This window comes from Anolis sagrei, chromosome X (genome assembly GCF_037176765.1).
Source record: "Anolis sagrei isolate rAnoSag1 chromosome X, rAnoSag1.mat, whole genome shotgun sequence".
In the NCBI taxonomy this organism is placed as follows: domain Eukaryota; kingdom Metazoa; phylum Chordata; class Lepidosauria; order Squamata; family Dactyloidae; genus Anolis; species Anolis sagrei.
In genome coordinates this window covers 63,582,160-63,600,744 of record NC_090034.1, presented here as the reverse complement: position 1 = coordinate 63,600,744, position 18,585 = coordinate 63,582,160, and the positions used below count along the sequence as shown (strand labels likewise).

The 18,585-nt window shown below is 43.2% G+C and overlaps 1 protein-coding gene across 5 annotated transcripts in view; it reads left to right on the top strand.

Annotated features, from left to right (window-relative positions):
• The window catches only part of HIVEP3 (HIVEP zinc finger 3), a 182,260-nt gene that overhangs the window by 123,701 nt on the left and 39,974 nt on the right, over positions 1 to 18,585 (top strand). For 4 of the 5 annotated variants that reach the window (XM_067473636.1, XM_067473637.1, XM_067473639.1 and 1 more), the window contains 2 exons: positions 772 to 6,312; positions 7,821 to 7,966. In XM_067473636.1, the coding sequence (XP_067329737.1) occupies positions 1,291 to 6,312; positions 7,821 to 7,966 (5,168 nt within the window). In that variant the 5' untranslated portion in view covers positions 772 to 1,290. Of the gene's footprint in view, positions 1 to 88; positions 145 to 771; positions 6,313 to 7,820; positions 7,967 to 18,585 lie in introns of those variants that run through there. The other variant, XM_067473638.1, reaches the window with a different exon arrangement.

The following is an 18,585-nucleotide window of genomic DNA, read 5'->3' as shown; positions in this document are numbered from 1 at the left end:
CCCACACTTTGCCAGTATTGATAGTGGCCATGTTCGGTATGTGTGCCAGGTTTGGTCCAAATCTATCTTCTGTTGTGTTCGCAGTGGTCTCTGGATGTGGGTGAATGATAACTTGTGGGTGAACTATAACTTCCAGAATTTAAGGTGAGTTCCCTTCAATCCCCATCAGTGTTCAAAGTTACCTGTACTGAATATGTGTGCCAAGTGTGATCCAGATCCATCATTGGTTGGATAATGATGAGAAGATGTGGAAAGAAGTCAAGGAAGATCTATATTGATGGGAAAATTGGAATTATCTATATTAGAGAGAATATCAGCAGTCAGGATGAACATTTTGTCTACATTTGTATGAAAGTAAATATGTAGCAAATAAGACATTTATTAATTTTAGAAGGCAACATGTAAGTTCAAAAGGCATATTTTTCATACATGGTTATACGTTTTCATTTCAAAGCCAGAGTAAGTCCATTTTTATCAATGCTGATTTCAACTGCACTCACAATGGCTTCCCACTCCAGCTTTGATTCCACACTTGTATCTGCTAGTATCTGAATATACAGAGATCTGCTTCAGGGATCTCTGATGCCATATCAATTTGTGTTGCATAGTATCATTATTTAATCATCATGGTAGACCAGGGAAAACACACCCTCGTTTCCTTCCCTTGCTTTTTCAGGAGCAAATACCTGGCGATATGTAATTGCTTAAAATAGAATGAATGCAAACTGCAGTAACTCTGTCTGTTCCTCTTTCTGGCTAATGTCATTTCAGACGGCGAGTGGTCAATTTCCCAAGCCATACGAACACAGAAGTGGAAGAAGACGGAGACAAAGGCAGAAATGGCTTTTTCATTCCAAGTCAAAGAAAAAGATGATTACAAGATGAGCACGGGAGTATCAAGTTTGCAAATGTTTGCTTGAGAAAAGAACCAGAGACACTTGGAAGATTGCTTCTTGCCTTTGAAAACTTGTCACTGACAATGACACTGACATGGCCTGGTTGAAGGTCTTGACAAAATTCACCCAGAAAATACCTGGACTGCAAAAATGGGGCAGTTTCCCCAGTTTGGAGGAGTTTGTCCTGTCTTGACTGTGTGAATTCCATTGATCCTCTTTAGGTTTTGTTTGTCTTCTAAGTAACTACTTTGAAACCTTGAGTTCACAACAGTACTTTGTAAGCTCCAGCAAATGCAGGGAAAGCAGAAGGATGACTGAGGAGTCGTTAACTGATTGCAAATGAAGCCTATCAAGGCCTCACCAAGATAGAACTGCCTGCATCTTTGCTAAGGTCATGGATCCTGATCAAGGACAGAAGAGCACAAAAAAGGGCGAAGAAGGTCTGAGGAAGAGGCTTGTGAAGGGAGAGGCATTCCAAGGCAGTGTTTCCTCTGCGGCAACGCATCACCTGAGCCACTCCGCTTCTTTGCAAGGCTCCCCTGTTCAGGACGTTGTGCCTCAGCAACATTTTTCAAAGGATGAAGCCCTAGAGAAAACGGGACAAACACAACCCAAACATTCCTCTTTTGAGCCTTTGGCACATATTGCCCAGCACTCTCTGTCATCAGCATACATGCCTCCCCGTAAACCGGAGCATGCCCTAGAAGGGCCCACGTGGCAGCTCGTTGAACCCACTAGAGTGGTGCCCTCTGGCTCATTCCCATACTCTGGGCCTCATTCCAGCCACAGTCAGATCTTAGCGCCCCAGTCTTCTGTCATTCCCAAAGAGGATGCGTCTTCTGCCCAAAAGGTCTATGCTTCTCGCATGTCGCAGGTTTCCTTAAAATCACCTGAAGAAGGCCACAAGAAAGAAAAGAAACCCCAGAAACCAGGCAAATACATCTGTCAGTACTGTAGCCGCCCTTGTGCCAAACCAAGCGTCCTCCAGAAACATATCCGATCTCATACAGGAGAGAGACCTTATCCCTGCATCCCATGTGGATTTTCCTTTAAAACCAAGAGCAATTTGTATAAACACCGGAAATCTCATGCTCACCGAATCAAAGCCGGGCTTTCCACAGGGCCTGGAACAGAACTGAATCCTTCCAGCCTGGAAATGGAAAAAATGGCTGGAGATGAATTTGAAGAGCCTACCGAGGGGGAAAGCACAGATTCTGAAGAGGAGACCAGAACCACGCCTGGCCCTTCAATAGAACTGTCTCCCAGACAAAAGCAAACTCTGTTGTATGGCTCAGGAAGCCAGGGCTCCAGTCAAGAGAGCAGCTCCTTCTCCCATTCTAGCCTTTCTCAGTCTCTTGAGGAGAGCGGTCATTTTGTAGAGCCGGCTTTGGAGAAAACCCAGAGTCACAAATCAGATGAAACACACACCATCAAACAGAAACTTGCTCTGCGATTAAGCGAAAGGAAGAAAGTTATTGAGGAACAGTCTTTCCTTACCCCTGGCAGCAAAGGAAGCACGGAATCAGGCTATTTCTCAAGGTCAGAGAGTACAGAGCAACAAATCAGCCCACCAAATACCAATGCAAAATCTTATGCAGAAATTATTTTTGGCAAATGTGGAAGGATTGGCCAACGGACCACCATGTTAGCTGCAGCCACCACCCAGGAATTTCCACAGGTAACAACTGAAGAAAAGATCAGCACTGTTCCTTTGTCTGTACCCAGAACACAGGTGATTGAACATATCACCAAACTGATTACAATTAACGAAGCTGTTGTTGATACCAGTGAGATTGATAGTGTTAAGCCTAGGAGAAGTTCTCTGTCCAGACGAAGCAGTATCGAATCTCCCAAGTCAGGTGCCTACAGAGAACCTTTTCAGTTAGAAATCAAATCTGGTAGCCAAGCTGATCCCTCAAAGTTGCTGACATCCCATGTTGAAAAACCAAAACCTGAACAATCCCCACTGTCGCTGCAGCAATCCCACAGTGCCACAGATACCATGCCTCTCCTTAGAAGCCATTCTATGCCTTCAGCAGTGCGTACTATGGGTTCTCCCCATGCCTTTAGAGGCAGTTATTCTTTTGATGACCACATCCGTGAATCAGAGGCTATAAGCCGCAGCCAGGTGTCTTCCCATCCACGAATGTTAAAACGGCAGCCTGCCATTGAACTTCCATTTGGGATGGAGTACAGTGCGGAGGACGTTAGTGCAGCCTGCAGGGAAGGTGTTTCCAAACCTGTGGAGGAACAAGAAGCCAAGGAAAGCGAGTTTCCCAAAAAGTCAAGAAAAGGCACAAAAACAAAAGGGTTCATGTATGAGTGTACAATTTGTGGTGCTCGGTACAAGAAAAGGGAAAATTATGAAGCTCACAAGAAGTATTATTGTTCAGAGCTTCAGATCCCAAAGCCACATTCTTCCAGTTCTCATACCTCATTGGAAGCTGAGAGAGGCCTCATGGAATCTGATCCTTGGCCACAGATGATGCATTATACATTGGGAAGTAGTTTAGAGCTTACATCGCTGAGGAAGAGGCGTAAAGAAAAGAGTCTTGGAGATGAGGAGGACCCTACCCCTTTTGAATTGACTGGAACGCCCTCTCCTGGCACCGGGGCAGCTGCTCCATTTGCGAGTTTGAAATCCACTGGTGTGACTTTCACTCTGACTCCTGGATCCATGAAGCCACACACAGATTCCAGTCAGTCGGTGCATCTTTCTGATGCTAGTGGAAGTTTTAACCCCATGGCTGCAAGGCCATTTGTTAGTACAGAAAGCAGGGAAAGGAGACTCGCAAAGGAGATCTCTGTTATCCAACACACAAGCTCATTTGAGAAATCGGATTCCATAGAGCAGGTGAGTGGATTAGAAGAGGAGGAGAAATTGCTCTTGCCATATGCATCTCAGCCAGAAGCCCAACACAGCAGGCTGTCTCATTCCTTGCAACCTAAACTGGTGCGCCAGCCCAATATCCAAGTCCCTGAGATCCTTGTCACCGAAGAGCCCGACAGGCCAGAAATGGAACCTGAGCCTCCTCCTAAAGAGCCAGAAAAAACAGAGGAGTTCCAGTGGCCACAGAGAAGCCAGTCTCTCTCCCAGCTTCCTGCTGAAAAACTGCCACCCAAAAAGAAGAGGCTCCGGCTTGCAGAAATGGCCCAGTCTTCGGGAGAGTCCAGTTTTGAGTCAATCAGGAGTCCAAGTCAGGAAAGCAGCCTCTCCTACACGTCCAGCCATGCGACATCATTTGAACGAGAGGAAGCCACTTCCCAGTCTTCTGAATCCCACACACAACCTCCTGGCATTGGCTCATATACATTAAAAGTACCCGGTCCCCACCATTCCCGGGAGATGCGGAGGTCTGCCTCTGAGCAGACACCCAATGTTTCTCACTCTGCTTCCATGTCAGAGACTCGCAGCAAATCATTTGACTATGGGAGCCTATCATCCTCAGCTTCTTCCAGATCCTATCCTCAAACAACAGCACCACCGGAGAGGAGGAAGTGTTTTCTTGTTCGGCAGGCATCTCTGACTAGGCATTCTGAATATGAACAAGAGTCCTCTCCCAAAGGAGGGGCAGAGACTGAAGAGTTGTTGCAGCTTTCAGACAAATCTCCTGCTTCAAGCTTATCCCACCACCAACCATCTTCATCTTCCTCCTCCTCCTCCTCCTCTTTTCCTCATCCATCTGATAAAGGTCAGCCAAAGGACTGCCCTGAGCAGATGTATTCCCATAAATACATTGAAGCTCTAAGGGTGTTCCATCACTCTGCACCAAATATTCTTCATGAAAAACAGTACTTGACTCCAGAGATCTCCTTCTTGCCGTTTCATCACCTTTTCCCACAGCTGGAGCAGTCAGTTGAGCTGTTCTCCAACCAGGCACTGGCCAACATCTTCTCTGCTCAATATTCCATCCCACATATGCCTCACTCCATTTTTCAGAGTGCAGCTTTTCCTCTGCATGGAGCCTTGATGCACCCAAACCAGCTTCACATTGCTTCTCCACTGTTGTCGCACCCAACAGATGTGACACTCAGGCACAGTCCGTCCTTGGTCCCTGTACACTGTCCAGGTTCTCCGTCACTCTCTTCTGCGTTCTTTCTGCCCCTTCAGACACAGCTTGCTCTCCAGTTCCCAAGTGACATTGGTGCTCATTTGCACCAACTCAAATCCAGCTTCGCTCCACCAGTAGGAAGCCCAACCTTCTCCTCAGTCACTGATCACGGCTCTGAGAACCAGTTACAAATTTTTGCTCACCCAAGCAGTCCGTCTGCATCAATCTCCATCTCTCAGTTTGTGGTGCCTGCATGTTCTGAGCCTGTGGTATCGCTTGTCGTCCCAGTTCGCATTGAGACTAACATGCCATCGTATGGAAGTGCTATGTACACCACTCTTTCTCAGATCCTAGTTACTCAGTCTCACTGCAACTCCTCTTCTATCATCTTGCCAAAATTTGATGATTATCGGACCAAAGGTACCTTGGTCTGCACTACCAATATCCATGGAATTGGTCTCGATTTAGCACAGATTATTGCCAATGAAAAAAAGTCCTTGTTCCAGTCTCCATATCTGAAGTTTCCATTATCACTATCAGAAACAAAAGCTTACATTCCTCTGGGGTCCCCATCCGAAAGTGCCTTGGGTCTCGAAGGAAGTTCGCTGAGCGTTGGAGGAAGCAAGCGGATGCTATCTCCAGCTGGGAGTTTGGAGCTTACAATGGAAACTCAGCAGCAAAAAAGGGTGAAGGAAGAAGAATTTTCTGAAACGGAGGAGAAGCTGGAAATTGTGACAGCATCTAGTGAAGAAGAGGAAGGAAAGAAGCACAATCAAAGGATAGCTAAGGCAAAACTGCCCTCTGCTGTATCTCGTGAATTGCTGCAATCCCAGGAAATCCAGGGAACAATACAGCTAGTATTACCCCGTGCTGAGATCTTGAGCTTTGAAGCACAAGAGGAAATTAAGCTGTTGGCTGGGAAACAGCTCCAAAGTAAGGATTCTCCAGAAATGGTGGAGAAGGAGAGCCCCAAAGAAATACTGGAACCGCCCGCAGGAAATGGTCCAAGCTCAGCACTTTCTTCTGCGTCTGCGCAAATTACAAAAAAGTCTCACAGCAGTACTAGTATTAAGAAGGCATTCCCATTCCCCAGTCTCAATACAACTACTAATGTCAGTTGGTGCTATTTAAATTACATAAAGCCAAACCATATTCAGCAAGCTGACAGGAAGTCCTCGGTGTACACCAGCTGGTGCATTAGTTTGTACAGCCCTAACCTCCCTGGTATATCCACCAAAGCGGCTCTTTCACTCCTGTGCTCCAAGCAAAAGGTGAACAAAGAGACCTACACCATGGCAACAGCTCCATGCCCACAGACAGGGAAGATGGTCACCTCGAGCTCCAGGAAGCCCAAAATGTCTGAGGTAAGGACATTTGATTAACCTTTCATCCTCACCTATTTTGTGGGTAATTTTTTACACAGGTACTATTACTATTGGATTTTTCTGAAGCAATTTTGTACAAGCACACTTGTGTTGGTAAATATTTTCCCATCTAAAGGGCTGCCTAGAGTCAGTTCCCGTCACTCCTTGATAGTATACCCAACAATGGTCTGCTGAAAGTCATGGTCTAGGTTTGCTGTCAGTATTTTCAAGCACCACCAGTATTGGCATATTTTAAAGCATATTTTAAAGTGCCAACGGCCACTCTGGGGCCAGAATAAAGAAGGGGAGCCAGGAGGACATTGCCATCTTGTCCCCTGTGACATCAGCGCCCCTCCCCTAGCAATAATGTAATATTATGTAGTACTAGTGTTATGAATGATGTAATAGTACTATGCTAGTTATGTATTATGTAGTATGTTGTATGTACTTATGACTTGTAAGCCGCTCTGAGTCCCCTTCGGGGTGAGAAGGGCGGCATATAAATGTCGTAAATAAATAAATAAATAAATAAACTGTATGCCTACCTACTGAGTTGTGTTCACCTGTTTTATTTTAGAGTCCTAGACAATTGCCCCCAGTCTCCTGATGCACCAGACCTTGCCTTATGAAAGGAAACTGCCTCAGTGCATTTCCAAGCAGCCCCAAAATCCACGCTAAAGCGGGTTCTGGATTAATTCGGTTATTGAGCCTGTCTGGATGGGCCCTCAGACTGAAGAAACCTGAATATTCTTTGAAAGGCGGATCCAATAATGGATACTATTTCCAAACCAGCACAAATACCTTTATGGGGAAACATCTTCTGAGTAGATTGCTGGTTTTAGGCTAATGGCTAGTCTCATCCCAAGCAGCAGTACTAGCAGCTAGGATAATATCTGGCAACTTTTATTTTAATGACAGGGGAGTTATTATACCTTATGATTCCAAGAAAAAGCTCTGTATGTTCCCCAGAGTCTGATATACATACTGGGGCAGGCTTCCTCATTCAATTTTGAGAATAGACATTAAGAAATAATTTCTCTCTTAAGCTATCCAAACACTTATGGCAGTTGCTAATGAGCAGATCAGGTGCTGGTGATTCAATGTATTCATCTGTTACATTTCCAAAAAGACAATAAATTCAAAACCAAGCAGTTCAATACTTAAAAGTCTCTCAAAGCATTGATGAATCGAGTATAATGTAAGCAACATAAATAACAATTTTAAGATATTCATTTAGAGTGTTGGGATAAACCAATGGTTTCTCAACTTTGGAACTAATATTTTCCTTTGATTTTTTGCAGGTTATTCAGGTTTATAGAAATGTTAGAGATGGTCACAGTTTGCTATTGAGTACCAAAGATTTTGAAATGTATATAAATTGTTGTAACCAACTTGTAAGCAGTGTTTGGTTTTTGTCTCTCAGGAAGTTACACTTCTCCAAAGTTTGTATGTTTGGCAACAGGCCTTTTGAGTAATAAACAATTCCTCTGATTTTTTGGGGGAGGTAGGTTCACCTGCTTTCGCTCCCTGCCAGTGAGGGTTGGAAAGATGTAAAGAAAATGGATAAGGAAGAGGAGAAAAGAGAGAAGGCTGAAGATGACATTCCCATATCCAAACCAGGGGAACCGGCCAGAATCAGGATCTTCGAAGGAGGGTGAGTGAGTTCCCTTGCAGCTCATCTTCCAAAGTGCTTGCTTGATGGAAAGGTTTCCTGAATGCATTGTTACATTGACTTCCTGCTGACTTTGATTGGGTCGGGCTTTCCATTGCTTCTTCCTCCCTCCATCACCATTGGGTTCTCTTGACGCTTTTAATCTTTATGACTGTGAATAGCAGCACTTAGTCTCTAGAACTAGACAGGAAACATGTATTTTATCTTTAAGTGATTTGCTTAATAGAACTGTGTTGTAAAGGTATTGTCAGAGCTCAGATGCCTTAAAGAGCCAGACACAGTAATGTAAACAAATCAACAGTTTATTAAATCAAAGCAAACAAGACTCAGAGACACTTCCTTCAGTGTATCTGGCCAAAACTCAAAGTTTGTTGCAATTTGTAGCTTAAAAAACAAACTAAGCAAATAAACCGGATTAAACTGGCAAAAAATCCGGATTAAACAAGAGTTCAAGCAAAATGCACCAAAATCACACAGTTCAAAGATAAAGCCAAAACAAGGTGCTGTGAAAAGAAGCTGTCGTCCAAAAGCAGTCCTAAGTCTAAGAAGTCCCAGCTGAAGATATTAAAGTCCAAGAGTCAGTGTCGTTGTCAGAAACAGTTTGTGGTCAAGGAGAGGGGAAATCAGCACTTACAAGAGTCCAAGCCGTTAGCACATGAAGAACACAGCAACCTGCAGTTCCAGGACCCAAGCCCAACAAGAGAAGCGGCAGCAACAAAGTCCAAGGCACGTATCCAACACTTTGCCTACTGCAAAGTTCCAAACTTTCAGTACCTTCCTTTATCCTACAACTCATCATCCGTTGATGAGCTGCCCTCCGCCCTCTCCTCATCGCTGTCAGCTGTCTTACCCATTACAGCTGAGCGCCAACACCCGTCTCTCCAACTTTTCCACCTCTTGTCAAGACTTAAGTCTCCCAAAAGCTGGGAAAGCTCCAGGTCTGGACGGTCTGGGAACAGAATATTATAAAGGTTTTAGAGAAGTATTGACTCCAAAATTATTAGAACTGTATAATGGAATAATGAAAGGAGATAAGATGCCAGAATCATGGAGGAAGTCATTAATAATATCAATACCAAAACCTGATAAAGATTTAACAGATCCAGGGTCATATAGGCCCATATCGTTAGTTAATCAGGATGCAAAGATTTTATCTGCTATATTTGCCAATAGAATGAGTAAATGCATGTACAAGTATATTAAAAAAGATCAGTGTGGGTTTGAAAAAGGACAACAAATGTTAAATTTGATAGGGAGAGTAATAAATAAAATTTGTGTGGCTCAAGAGAAGAAGATAAAAGTAGGGATATTATCATTAGACATTTTTAAAGCTTTTGATTGTGTGGAATGGAGGACACTAAGGGAGATTATGAAAAAATTTGGAATGGGAAGTAAAATAAAAGGAATATTAGAACAATATTATTCAAGAAATTCAGTAGTTGTAACTATAAACGATGGAGTGACAAAAGAAATAAAAGTGACAAGGGGAACAAGACAAGATTGCCCTCTATCACCAATTTTGTTTGCTATGGTGATAGAATTATTTGCAAATGCCATTAGGAAAGATAAGAATTTAGAAGGGCTAGGAAAAAAAGGAAAAACAGAAGGTGAGTCTGTTTGCCGATGATACATTGTTATTTATTGAAAATGTAGTAAGTAAAATGGATAAAATAAAGGATCATTTAGAGATATTTGGGAAAACAACAGGCCTACAAGTTAATTGGAACAAGTCAGAAATGATGTTATTTAATTATACAAAGAAAGAAGAAAAAGACTTTATAGAACAGAGCAAGATGGGAATTAGAATTAAAAATAAATTAAAATACCTGGGAGTAATAATAACAAAGGATTTAAAAGAAATGGAAGAGGTAAATGTAGTAGCATTGAGAAAAGTTGTTCAAAAAACGTTAATAGAATATGAAAATATACATTTATCTTGGTTTGGAAAGATAGCATTAGTAAAAATGAAAATACTTCCAAAGATACATTTTATATTTAGGATGCTGCCACTTCAAATTACAGAAGAAGAGCTAAATATATGGCAACAAATGATAAATAAATATTGTAATGGTAGTAAAAGAAATAGATTAAACAGTTGTGGTACAGATTGCAAAAAAGACTTAAGTCTCCCCATGAATATCTGGTATCCCCAGACTGCCAATCCCCAGAAAAACCCTCAAACGTATCACTGGATGTGGGTTGCATGCACACATTCCTGACTTCTTGTACTTGAGTCCAATCCAGTGGTTCCCTTTCATCCTCACTACTCCCAGACCCATTACTTCCAGTAAAGCCCATGAAATCCTCATCTTCAGTGGGAGCACTAAGTATGTCCCGGATCCTTTTCCTATGACGTTCTTCGTCTGACTCCTGCTCTCGAATAATCCGTTTGACACCTCTACTCCCATCTCCCTCCTCCTCCTCACACATTTCACTCTCTGAGAAACCTTCAAAAGAGTCTTCGTCTGTGGGAGACATAAGTATTTCCAGGATTCGCTTCCTTTGTTGTTCATCCTCTAGCACCTGAGCACCTTGTTTCCCTCCTCTACTACTCTCACTAGTAGTAGTATCATTGCCAGCAGACTCTACTACAACAGGCATGCTGTTGTATTAACCAGAGTTTGGGGTTATTGATTTAGACTGGATTCCCTTAAGCCTAGGTATAGAAAAGTGGCGGCTTGCATTTGCTCACATTTCTGCCTGAGTCCAGATAGTGTTGGAGTAGCAGTATATGACTGACTGAATGGGCAAATATTCATGTAGAATTTTGTCTGGCTATGCATGGGGCTTCTCCAACTATGCTGGCTGGGGAATTCTAGATGTCCAAAAAAGTAAGCTACTACAATTCTCACCCACAGGATACTTAATGATAAAAAATACTTTAGTTGTAGGTTGCCCTGTCTCCCCGGGGGGGACTCAAGATTTTTTTAGTTTGTATTTGTGTTTGAGTGAGAAAATTGGGTTGACTTTTCCATAATAATAATAATAATAATAATAATAATAATAATGACTTTTCAATAATAATAATAATAATAATAATAATAATGACTTTTCAATAATAATAATAATAATAATAATAATAATAAGGAGGAGGAGGAGGAGGGGTCAGTGAAAGCACTGTGACCTGACTCTTATCAAAGGAAAGTAACCACCTCCTTCTCTGAGTAGAGAGGTGACAAGGGAAAGCGTAGTCCATTGTGGGAGAGTCTGCGAGAAGCCTTGACTCCCCTTTCCATCTCAGTTGAGGAGCCATTTGTGAAATCTTTGTATACCTGAGCAGGATAGGTAGATTTGCTTATGGATTAGTCCTCTGACCATATCAACAATAAAACAATAAAAGACAAAAGACAAGTATACAAATCCTATCCTACACTCCTGCAATAGTTAGCTAAAATACATTTAGGCACTTAAAACTTGTTTTTTTTTTTCATGTCAGGAGTGATTTGAGAAACTGCAAGTTGCTTCTGGTGTGAGAGAATTGGCCGTCTGCAAGGACATTGCCCAGGGGACGCCCAGATGTTTTTGCCATCCTTGTGGGAGGCTTCTCTCATGTCCCCACATGGGGAGCTGGAGCTGACAGAGGGAGCTCATCCGCACTCTCCCCAGATTTGAACCTGCAACCTGTTGGTCTTCAGTCCTGGCAGCACAAGGGTTACAGAACAATTAAAACACATGAACACAGCAAAAACACCACAAATACACATATTAAAACGTGCCTCTATAAAAGTTACACACAAAAACGCATCTCTATAAAATACATATTAAAATACACAAAATAGAGATTAGACAAAAGACACACATTTGAAATTGATGTTTCAAGATTGTTTGGGCAGGCCTGCCAGAAGGGGTAGGTCTTTACATGGTTTTTAAATTCTGACAGCTGATTCACCAAACTTAAATAATACGTTTGATAAAATCGGATTACATTAAATTACAAATAAGTTCATTGCTATACTTCAGGAAATAAAGCCCGACTGCTCATTGGAGGGGAAGGATATTAGAAGTATTAGATGATATGTAGTCCTAGGAGTCATTCAGCTGGCATGTTTGTTCCCTCCTCAGAAATGTTTACTTGTTATGTTGTGTGCAAAAACCGGTCAATATGGAAAAGCCACAATTGTTGGAATATTGGCCTTTTTCATCACAAAATCATGTAACACCCTTTGCTGTCATAGCAACAATTTCTAAATGTCTCCTAATCCACAAGCATAGGTGGTGACAACCATTGCTCTTTCCCTGGCAGACTCAGAAGAGTCAGGATTATGCGATATATCATGAAGAATAGGCATTGGTTGGCTCTGCATAGCACTCCCCACTCACCCCCCCCCCCATATGTGTCACTTGAGCTGCTGAAAGCCATTAATGTGAAGGGTCACATCTGGAATCATGAATCTGATTCACAAACTGTGCCTCCAATTCATACAGCTTCTGGCTAGATTTCAGATGGTCCTGTCAAGGCAAATCCCTTTTCAGCAAGGCGTCATTCCTTTGTATCTGTCCTTAGCAAATGGAAAAAAGATCAGATTTTAGAATAGAATTCCACGCCTTTGAAAAATGTACACATTGCAATATATCCAGTCTTTTCCGTGGTGGTGGGTTTGAATGCTCCTGAGAGGTAAGATGCAATGCTGTCCAATAAATCAATCCTGTTGGTGAGGGCTTCCATGTCAGACAGGGAAGACTTTGGAAATGCATGTAGAAAACACATGCATTAAAACCCAAGAGGAAACAGGTTAAAAGGAGGGGTGGGTGTCTAAATGGCGTTTAGTCAGTGCAGGATGAATCAGGAGGAATTGGGATAAGGACTGAAAAACGTGTTTAAAAGGTGCCCTTTAAACATGATCCTCTTCATCTTGGAAAGAAGTGACAAGTGGAGTGCCGCAGGGTTCCGTCCTGGGCCCGGTCCTGTTCAACATCTTTATTAATGACTTAGATGAAGGGCTAGAAGGCAGGATCATCAAGTTTGCAGACGACACCAAATTGGGAGGGATAGCCAATAGTCCAGAGGACAGGAGCAGGATTCAAAACGACCTTAACAGATTACAGAAATGGGCCAAAACTAACAAAATGAAGTTCAACAGTGACAAATGCAAGATACTCCACTTTGGCAGAAAAAATGAAATGCAAAGATACAGAATGGGTGACGCCTGGCTCGAGAGCAGTACGTGTGAAAAAGATCTTGGGAGTCCTCGTGGACAACAAGTTAAACATGAGCCAACAATGTGATGTGGCGGCAAAAAAAGCCAACGGGATTTTGGCCTGCATCAATAGGAGCATAGTGTCTAGATCTAAGGAAGTAATGCTACCCCTCTATTCTGCTTTGGTTAGACAACATCTGGAATATTGTGTCCAATTCTGGGCACCACAATTCAAGAGAGATATTGACAAGCTGGAATGTGTCCAGAGGAGGACGACTAAAATGATCAAGGGTCTGGAAAACAAGCCCTATGAGGAGCGGCTTAGGGAACTGGCCATGTTTATCCTGAAGAAGAGAAGGCTGAGAGGAGATATGATAGCCATGTATAAATATGTGAGAGGAAGCCACAGGGAGGAGGGAGCAAGCTTGTTTTCTGCTTCCTTGGAGACTAGGACACGGAACAATGGCTTCAAACTACAAGAGAGGAGATTCCATCTGAACATTAGGAAGAACTTCCTGATTGTGAGAGCCGTTCAGCAGTGGAACTCTCTGCCCCGGGGTGTGGTGGAGGCTCCTTCTTTGGAAGCTTTTAAGCAGAGGCTGGATGGCCATTTGGCAGGGGTGATTTGAATGCAATATTCCTGCTTCTTGGCAGGGGGTTGGACTGGATGGCCCATGAGGTCTCTTCCAACTCTTTGATTCTATGATTCTATGATTCCTGAGAAACACGCACCTTTTCATACCTGTGTATCTCACCAGTCATGCAAAACACATGCTTTCCTCCCCCCGCCCCCACTGTGTGGATTCCTCCAGAGCAGGTACATTCCTGAAAAGCCTGAAACAGCTGATCAAAGGGGGACACAGGTGGCTCAAGGGAACACAAGTGGAAAGCAAAAACAACTCTCTAAAATTCTGTCTTTTACACTTTGTGATATTAAATAGAGCTTGAGTTAACATTTGGGGGAAGACAGAGACCCAAGGGAAGGTTTTTTAAAAATGCTCTGTTATGCTCTGGACCTCATATGCCCATCTCTGGAGTGAATTTTTTAAAAAACAACCTTCCTCCGGATGTCCCCATCCGCCCTCTATCTTAATCTGCTTCAAAAAACAACTGTGAGGACAGCGGGGGACTATGCAGTGGGGCAGACAGGTCTGTATTTGGACACCCTTTTAATTTTTAAAGTATTAGCTTTATTGCATTTAGGGAAGATAGAAATTTTTGCCCCCAAAATGGTTTTATTTTTGTGTATGTGGGAAAAAACAACCCAAAATAGACAATTCCTCAGAATCTGTATAAATAACTTCAAGATATCCTTTTCCACTGAAGAAGGATCTTTCCATTTCTTAGTAAACCAATATAACCTGGACATTTAACAATTTAGATTGGAATGTAGCTCCTTTTATGGTGCATTCACCAAATATCGTGATACATTTCATAGTAAAAACAAAAGTGGTGCAAGTGTATAGGAAACAATTGTATTTTTACAGTTCTCATACTACCACAGACAGCAAGAAACCCTTTCCAGATTCTAATCTATATCAGAAACATATTTTAGGGAAATATCCATTTTTTTCTTTCTTTTTTTTTTTTAAAAACATGCATTCAAAGATGTATTTAGATGGGTTCTTCAATGTGATTTTTTTTTGCGTTTCTTTTAATTCGTAATATGAATCCCAAATTCTTCTGCACAGGTGTCATATAAGGGATTTATCACTGAAGACATGTAAAGTTGGCACAAACTTGACATAATATCCATCTCTGCAGAATGTCTGAAGTATTTATTTATGTCTTATCTATTTTGGATATTTCTACCCCGCCTTTCTCCAGTGGACCCAAGGTGGCTTACAAGATCATTAAACCACATCCTAACATCAACCAAATCATAGAATCATAGAATCATAGAATCAAAGAGTTGGAAGAGACCTCATGGGCCATCCAGTCCAACCCCCTGCCAAGAAGCAGGAATATTGCATTCAAATAAATAAGACATAAAAGTAACATCGACCATATAAATAAGACATAAAAATAGAAAGCCTTAAAATAGTAGAATTATCAAAATGGTAAAAATGGATTCAATAGAATACCTCTAAAATTCCCAGATAACCGTAATAACAGGACTCAATGAAATCTATTAAAAGCTTTGTGAAACAGGAAGGTCTCCACTCCTTTTCTGAAGGACAATAAGGAGGGGGGTGTTCTAATTTCTTCCAGCAGCTCATTCCATAATTTAGGAAGAATGTACTCTGGAGAATTTTAGACGTAGGTTGCCGCTTGGCTGATTGGGGAGGACGGTCTGCTTACTGGATCTAAGTGATCTGCCCAGTCTATAACACCAGACCCGTTGTCTCAAGTAGCCTAGACCAAAGCCGCATAGGGCTTTATAGGTTAGCTCCAGCACCTTCAATAGGGTCTAGAAGTGAATTGGCAGCTAGTGGAGGTGTCTCAACAGAGGAGTAGTATACTTCCTGGCAGGCCCGTAGCCAGGATTTTGATTTGGGGGTGTGTGTGTGAGTTTTTTTCGGGGGGGGGAGTCGGGGGGGCTGAGTTTCGGGGGGGGGGGCTGAGTCTGAGTGAAAGAGGGTCTACCCTAGCAAACCTTTTGTATCATTACCCCAATACCCCCATGCATATGTGATATATTGAGTATGGTGATCAGATCATGATATGAATAAACATAACAGTTTAAATAATGCACCAGTAAGGCCTTTTCACGAACCACCATGAGAATTTCCGGGGGGGGGGGGGGGAAGGCTGAAGCCCCTCAAGCCCCCCCCCCCCCCCCGGCTACATGCCTGCTTCCTGGAATCCGCACCACCGTGGCGAAGTCAGATTTCTCCAGGAACAGGCTCAGCTGGTACACAAGTTTACTTGCGTGAAGGCAGCCTTGGTCACCACTGTCACCTGCGCTTCCAGGTTTAAGGCGAAGTCCAGGACCACACCCAAACTGTTGGAAATAGCAGCCTGATATTTCTAAAACCTTTAAGAAAAAGTTTCACTAACAGGTCAGAAAAACAGGAATGGCAGCTAAATAACTTTTAAGGGAAGAAAGGGAAAGCCCTGCTTCTGAGAGAGACACCAAGAAATCTAAAGCTAAGGAAGTAGGAGCTGTCGCAGGGTCCAAACCCTTCTGGCCAGCAAACTTGGAGAAACGGGACCATTTATAAACATAAGAGTGTTTAGTGGAAGCCCCGTGAGCCGCCTCTATTATTTCCCTAACTGGTTTTGAAAGAGCAGAAAAGGGAGTTAAGGACTGAGCAGAATTTACCAAGCCGTGAGCTTTAGGTTGTGAATGTCCAGGTATAGGACTTGGCCCATTGAGAAGTGAGAAGGTCTGCCCTGTCTGAGAGGTGTTTGTGTACACCCCTGCACATCTCTAGAAGGAGGGCGAACCACGGCTGGTGCGGCCACCAAGGGGCAATCAGGATGCACCGCCCCTTGTCGAACTGAAGCTTTCAGAGTAATTTCTTCATGGAGTGTTAATAATAGTTGTAGAAGTCGTCTGTCTATTGAGGTGGACCCAAGCTTTTCCCATAGCTTGGTACGGGAGATGGAATCAAAAGCTGCTCTGAAGTCTATAAACGCAGCATAAAGGGAGGATGGACTTTGGGAGGAATATTTTTCTGTGAGATGTTGCAATACTATACATTGATCGATGGTGGATTATTATTATTATTATTATTATTATTATTATTATTATTATTATTATTATTATTGACAGCTTGGATAAGCCATGCCCAGTTATTTTTCATGGCTTCTCCCTTCTTGCGAGTCAGCAGTTGTTTATATTGTCTCTTTTGCTGAAAGAGATCTTGTGCAGTTATAGGTGAAGTGTTGGATTTGAAGATTTGATAAGCAGTGGTGAGTGCTTTTTTGGAAGAAATACACTCCTTGTCAAGCCACGCCTGGGATTGTTGGTACTGTTGTCGATGTTGCAGGTTCCGGTCTAAGTTGTTGCTCTGACTTAACTGTCTCTGAAGCTCTTGAATGATGTTTCTATAGCTTTCCATGAGTGTGCCAGTGGTTTCAGGTGATGTCAGAGAGGAGTGAAGGCTCATAAGCTGATCTGTAGCCAGCAGATCAGTTATTCTTTGGTTCAAGTGTGGAGTCCACTTGGCTCAGTTGTAAGATCTTTCTGTTGGTAGTAGTAGACGCTGGTAGTGTTCCGTTATGTGAGTTTCCTGCAAGAAGGAGTTTAATTGAAGAGAGACTAGAAGATGGTTGCTCTCAAGTTTGGGCATAAGGGAGGAAATCCCTTGAAATGGCTATGTAATCAATAGCACCCGTTTTTATGCCTGAAAGAAAGGTGAGTTCAACTGGGTGATCACCTTTCAGCACCCCATTTAAGATGTAGAGATTTATTTATTTATTTAGAATTCAAACTTATATGCCGCCACTCCCCCGGGGCTCGGAGCGGCTTACAAGAACAGGCTAAAATCTAACACAATTTTAAAACAATTTAAAACAATTTAAAAACAATTTAAAACAACAATGTCAGAGATCAAAGATATGTCTTACATGCCCTGCGGAAAGCCGATAGGTCCCGCAAGGCACGGACTTCAGGTGGCAGAGTGTTCCAGAGTGATGGTGCCACTGCTGTAAAGGCTCTGCGTCTGGTTGCTGTTAGACGCAAGGTCTTGACACTGGAAATTTCCAATAGATCTTGGTCCTCAGAACGGAGGGATCTCTGGGGTTGGTAGGGGGTGAGGCGGTCCCTCGGGTACATTGGCCCCAGACCATGCAAGGCCTTAAAGGTGAGTATCATAACTTTGAAAGTGATCTGGTGCTCAATTGGTAACCAGTGCAGCTGCAGTAAGTTTGGTGTTATGTGGCATCTCATCGGAATTCCCGCAAGAAGCCGAGCAGCTGCATTTTGTACCAACTTGAGCTTCCGGATCACCGACAGAGGAAGGCCAATGTAGAGGGCGTTACAGTAGTCCAGTCTTGAGATGACCGTAGCCTGGGTCACTGTAGCTAGGTTGTCCCTGGACAGATAGCCTGCCGCAGATGAAAAAAGGCGGTTCTGCTAACAGCGGAGACCTGCGCCTCCATCATCAGCAGAGGGTCCAAAAGGACTCTCAGACTCTTTACCAATGATGACGGGTGTAGTGCCTCGCCATCCAGGGTAGGCAGCTGGATATCCCCACTGCCCAGTGGACCCAGCCATAGGATCTCCGTCTTTTCTGGATTCACCCTCAACCTGCTGGCACGCAGCCATCCAGTAACGGCCTCGAGGCACTGATGGAAACAATCGGGTACAGAGTCCGGTCGGCCTTCCATCTTCAGCACAAGCTGAGTGTCATCAGCGTACTGGTAACACTCCAGCCCAAAACCTCGAACCAGCTGAGCATGTGGTCGCATATAGATGTTAAACAACAGAGGAGAGAGAATGGCCCCCTGAGGAACCCCACAAGATAGAGGGGACCTCTCAGAGACCAGGCCTCCCCTCTCCACTCGCTGTCCACG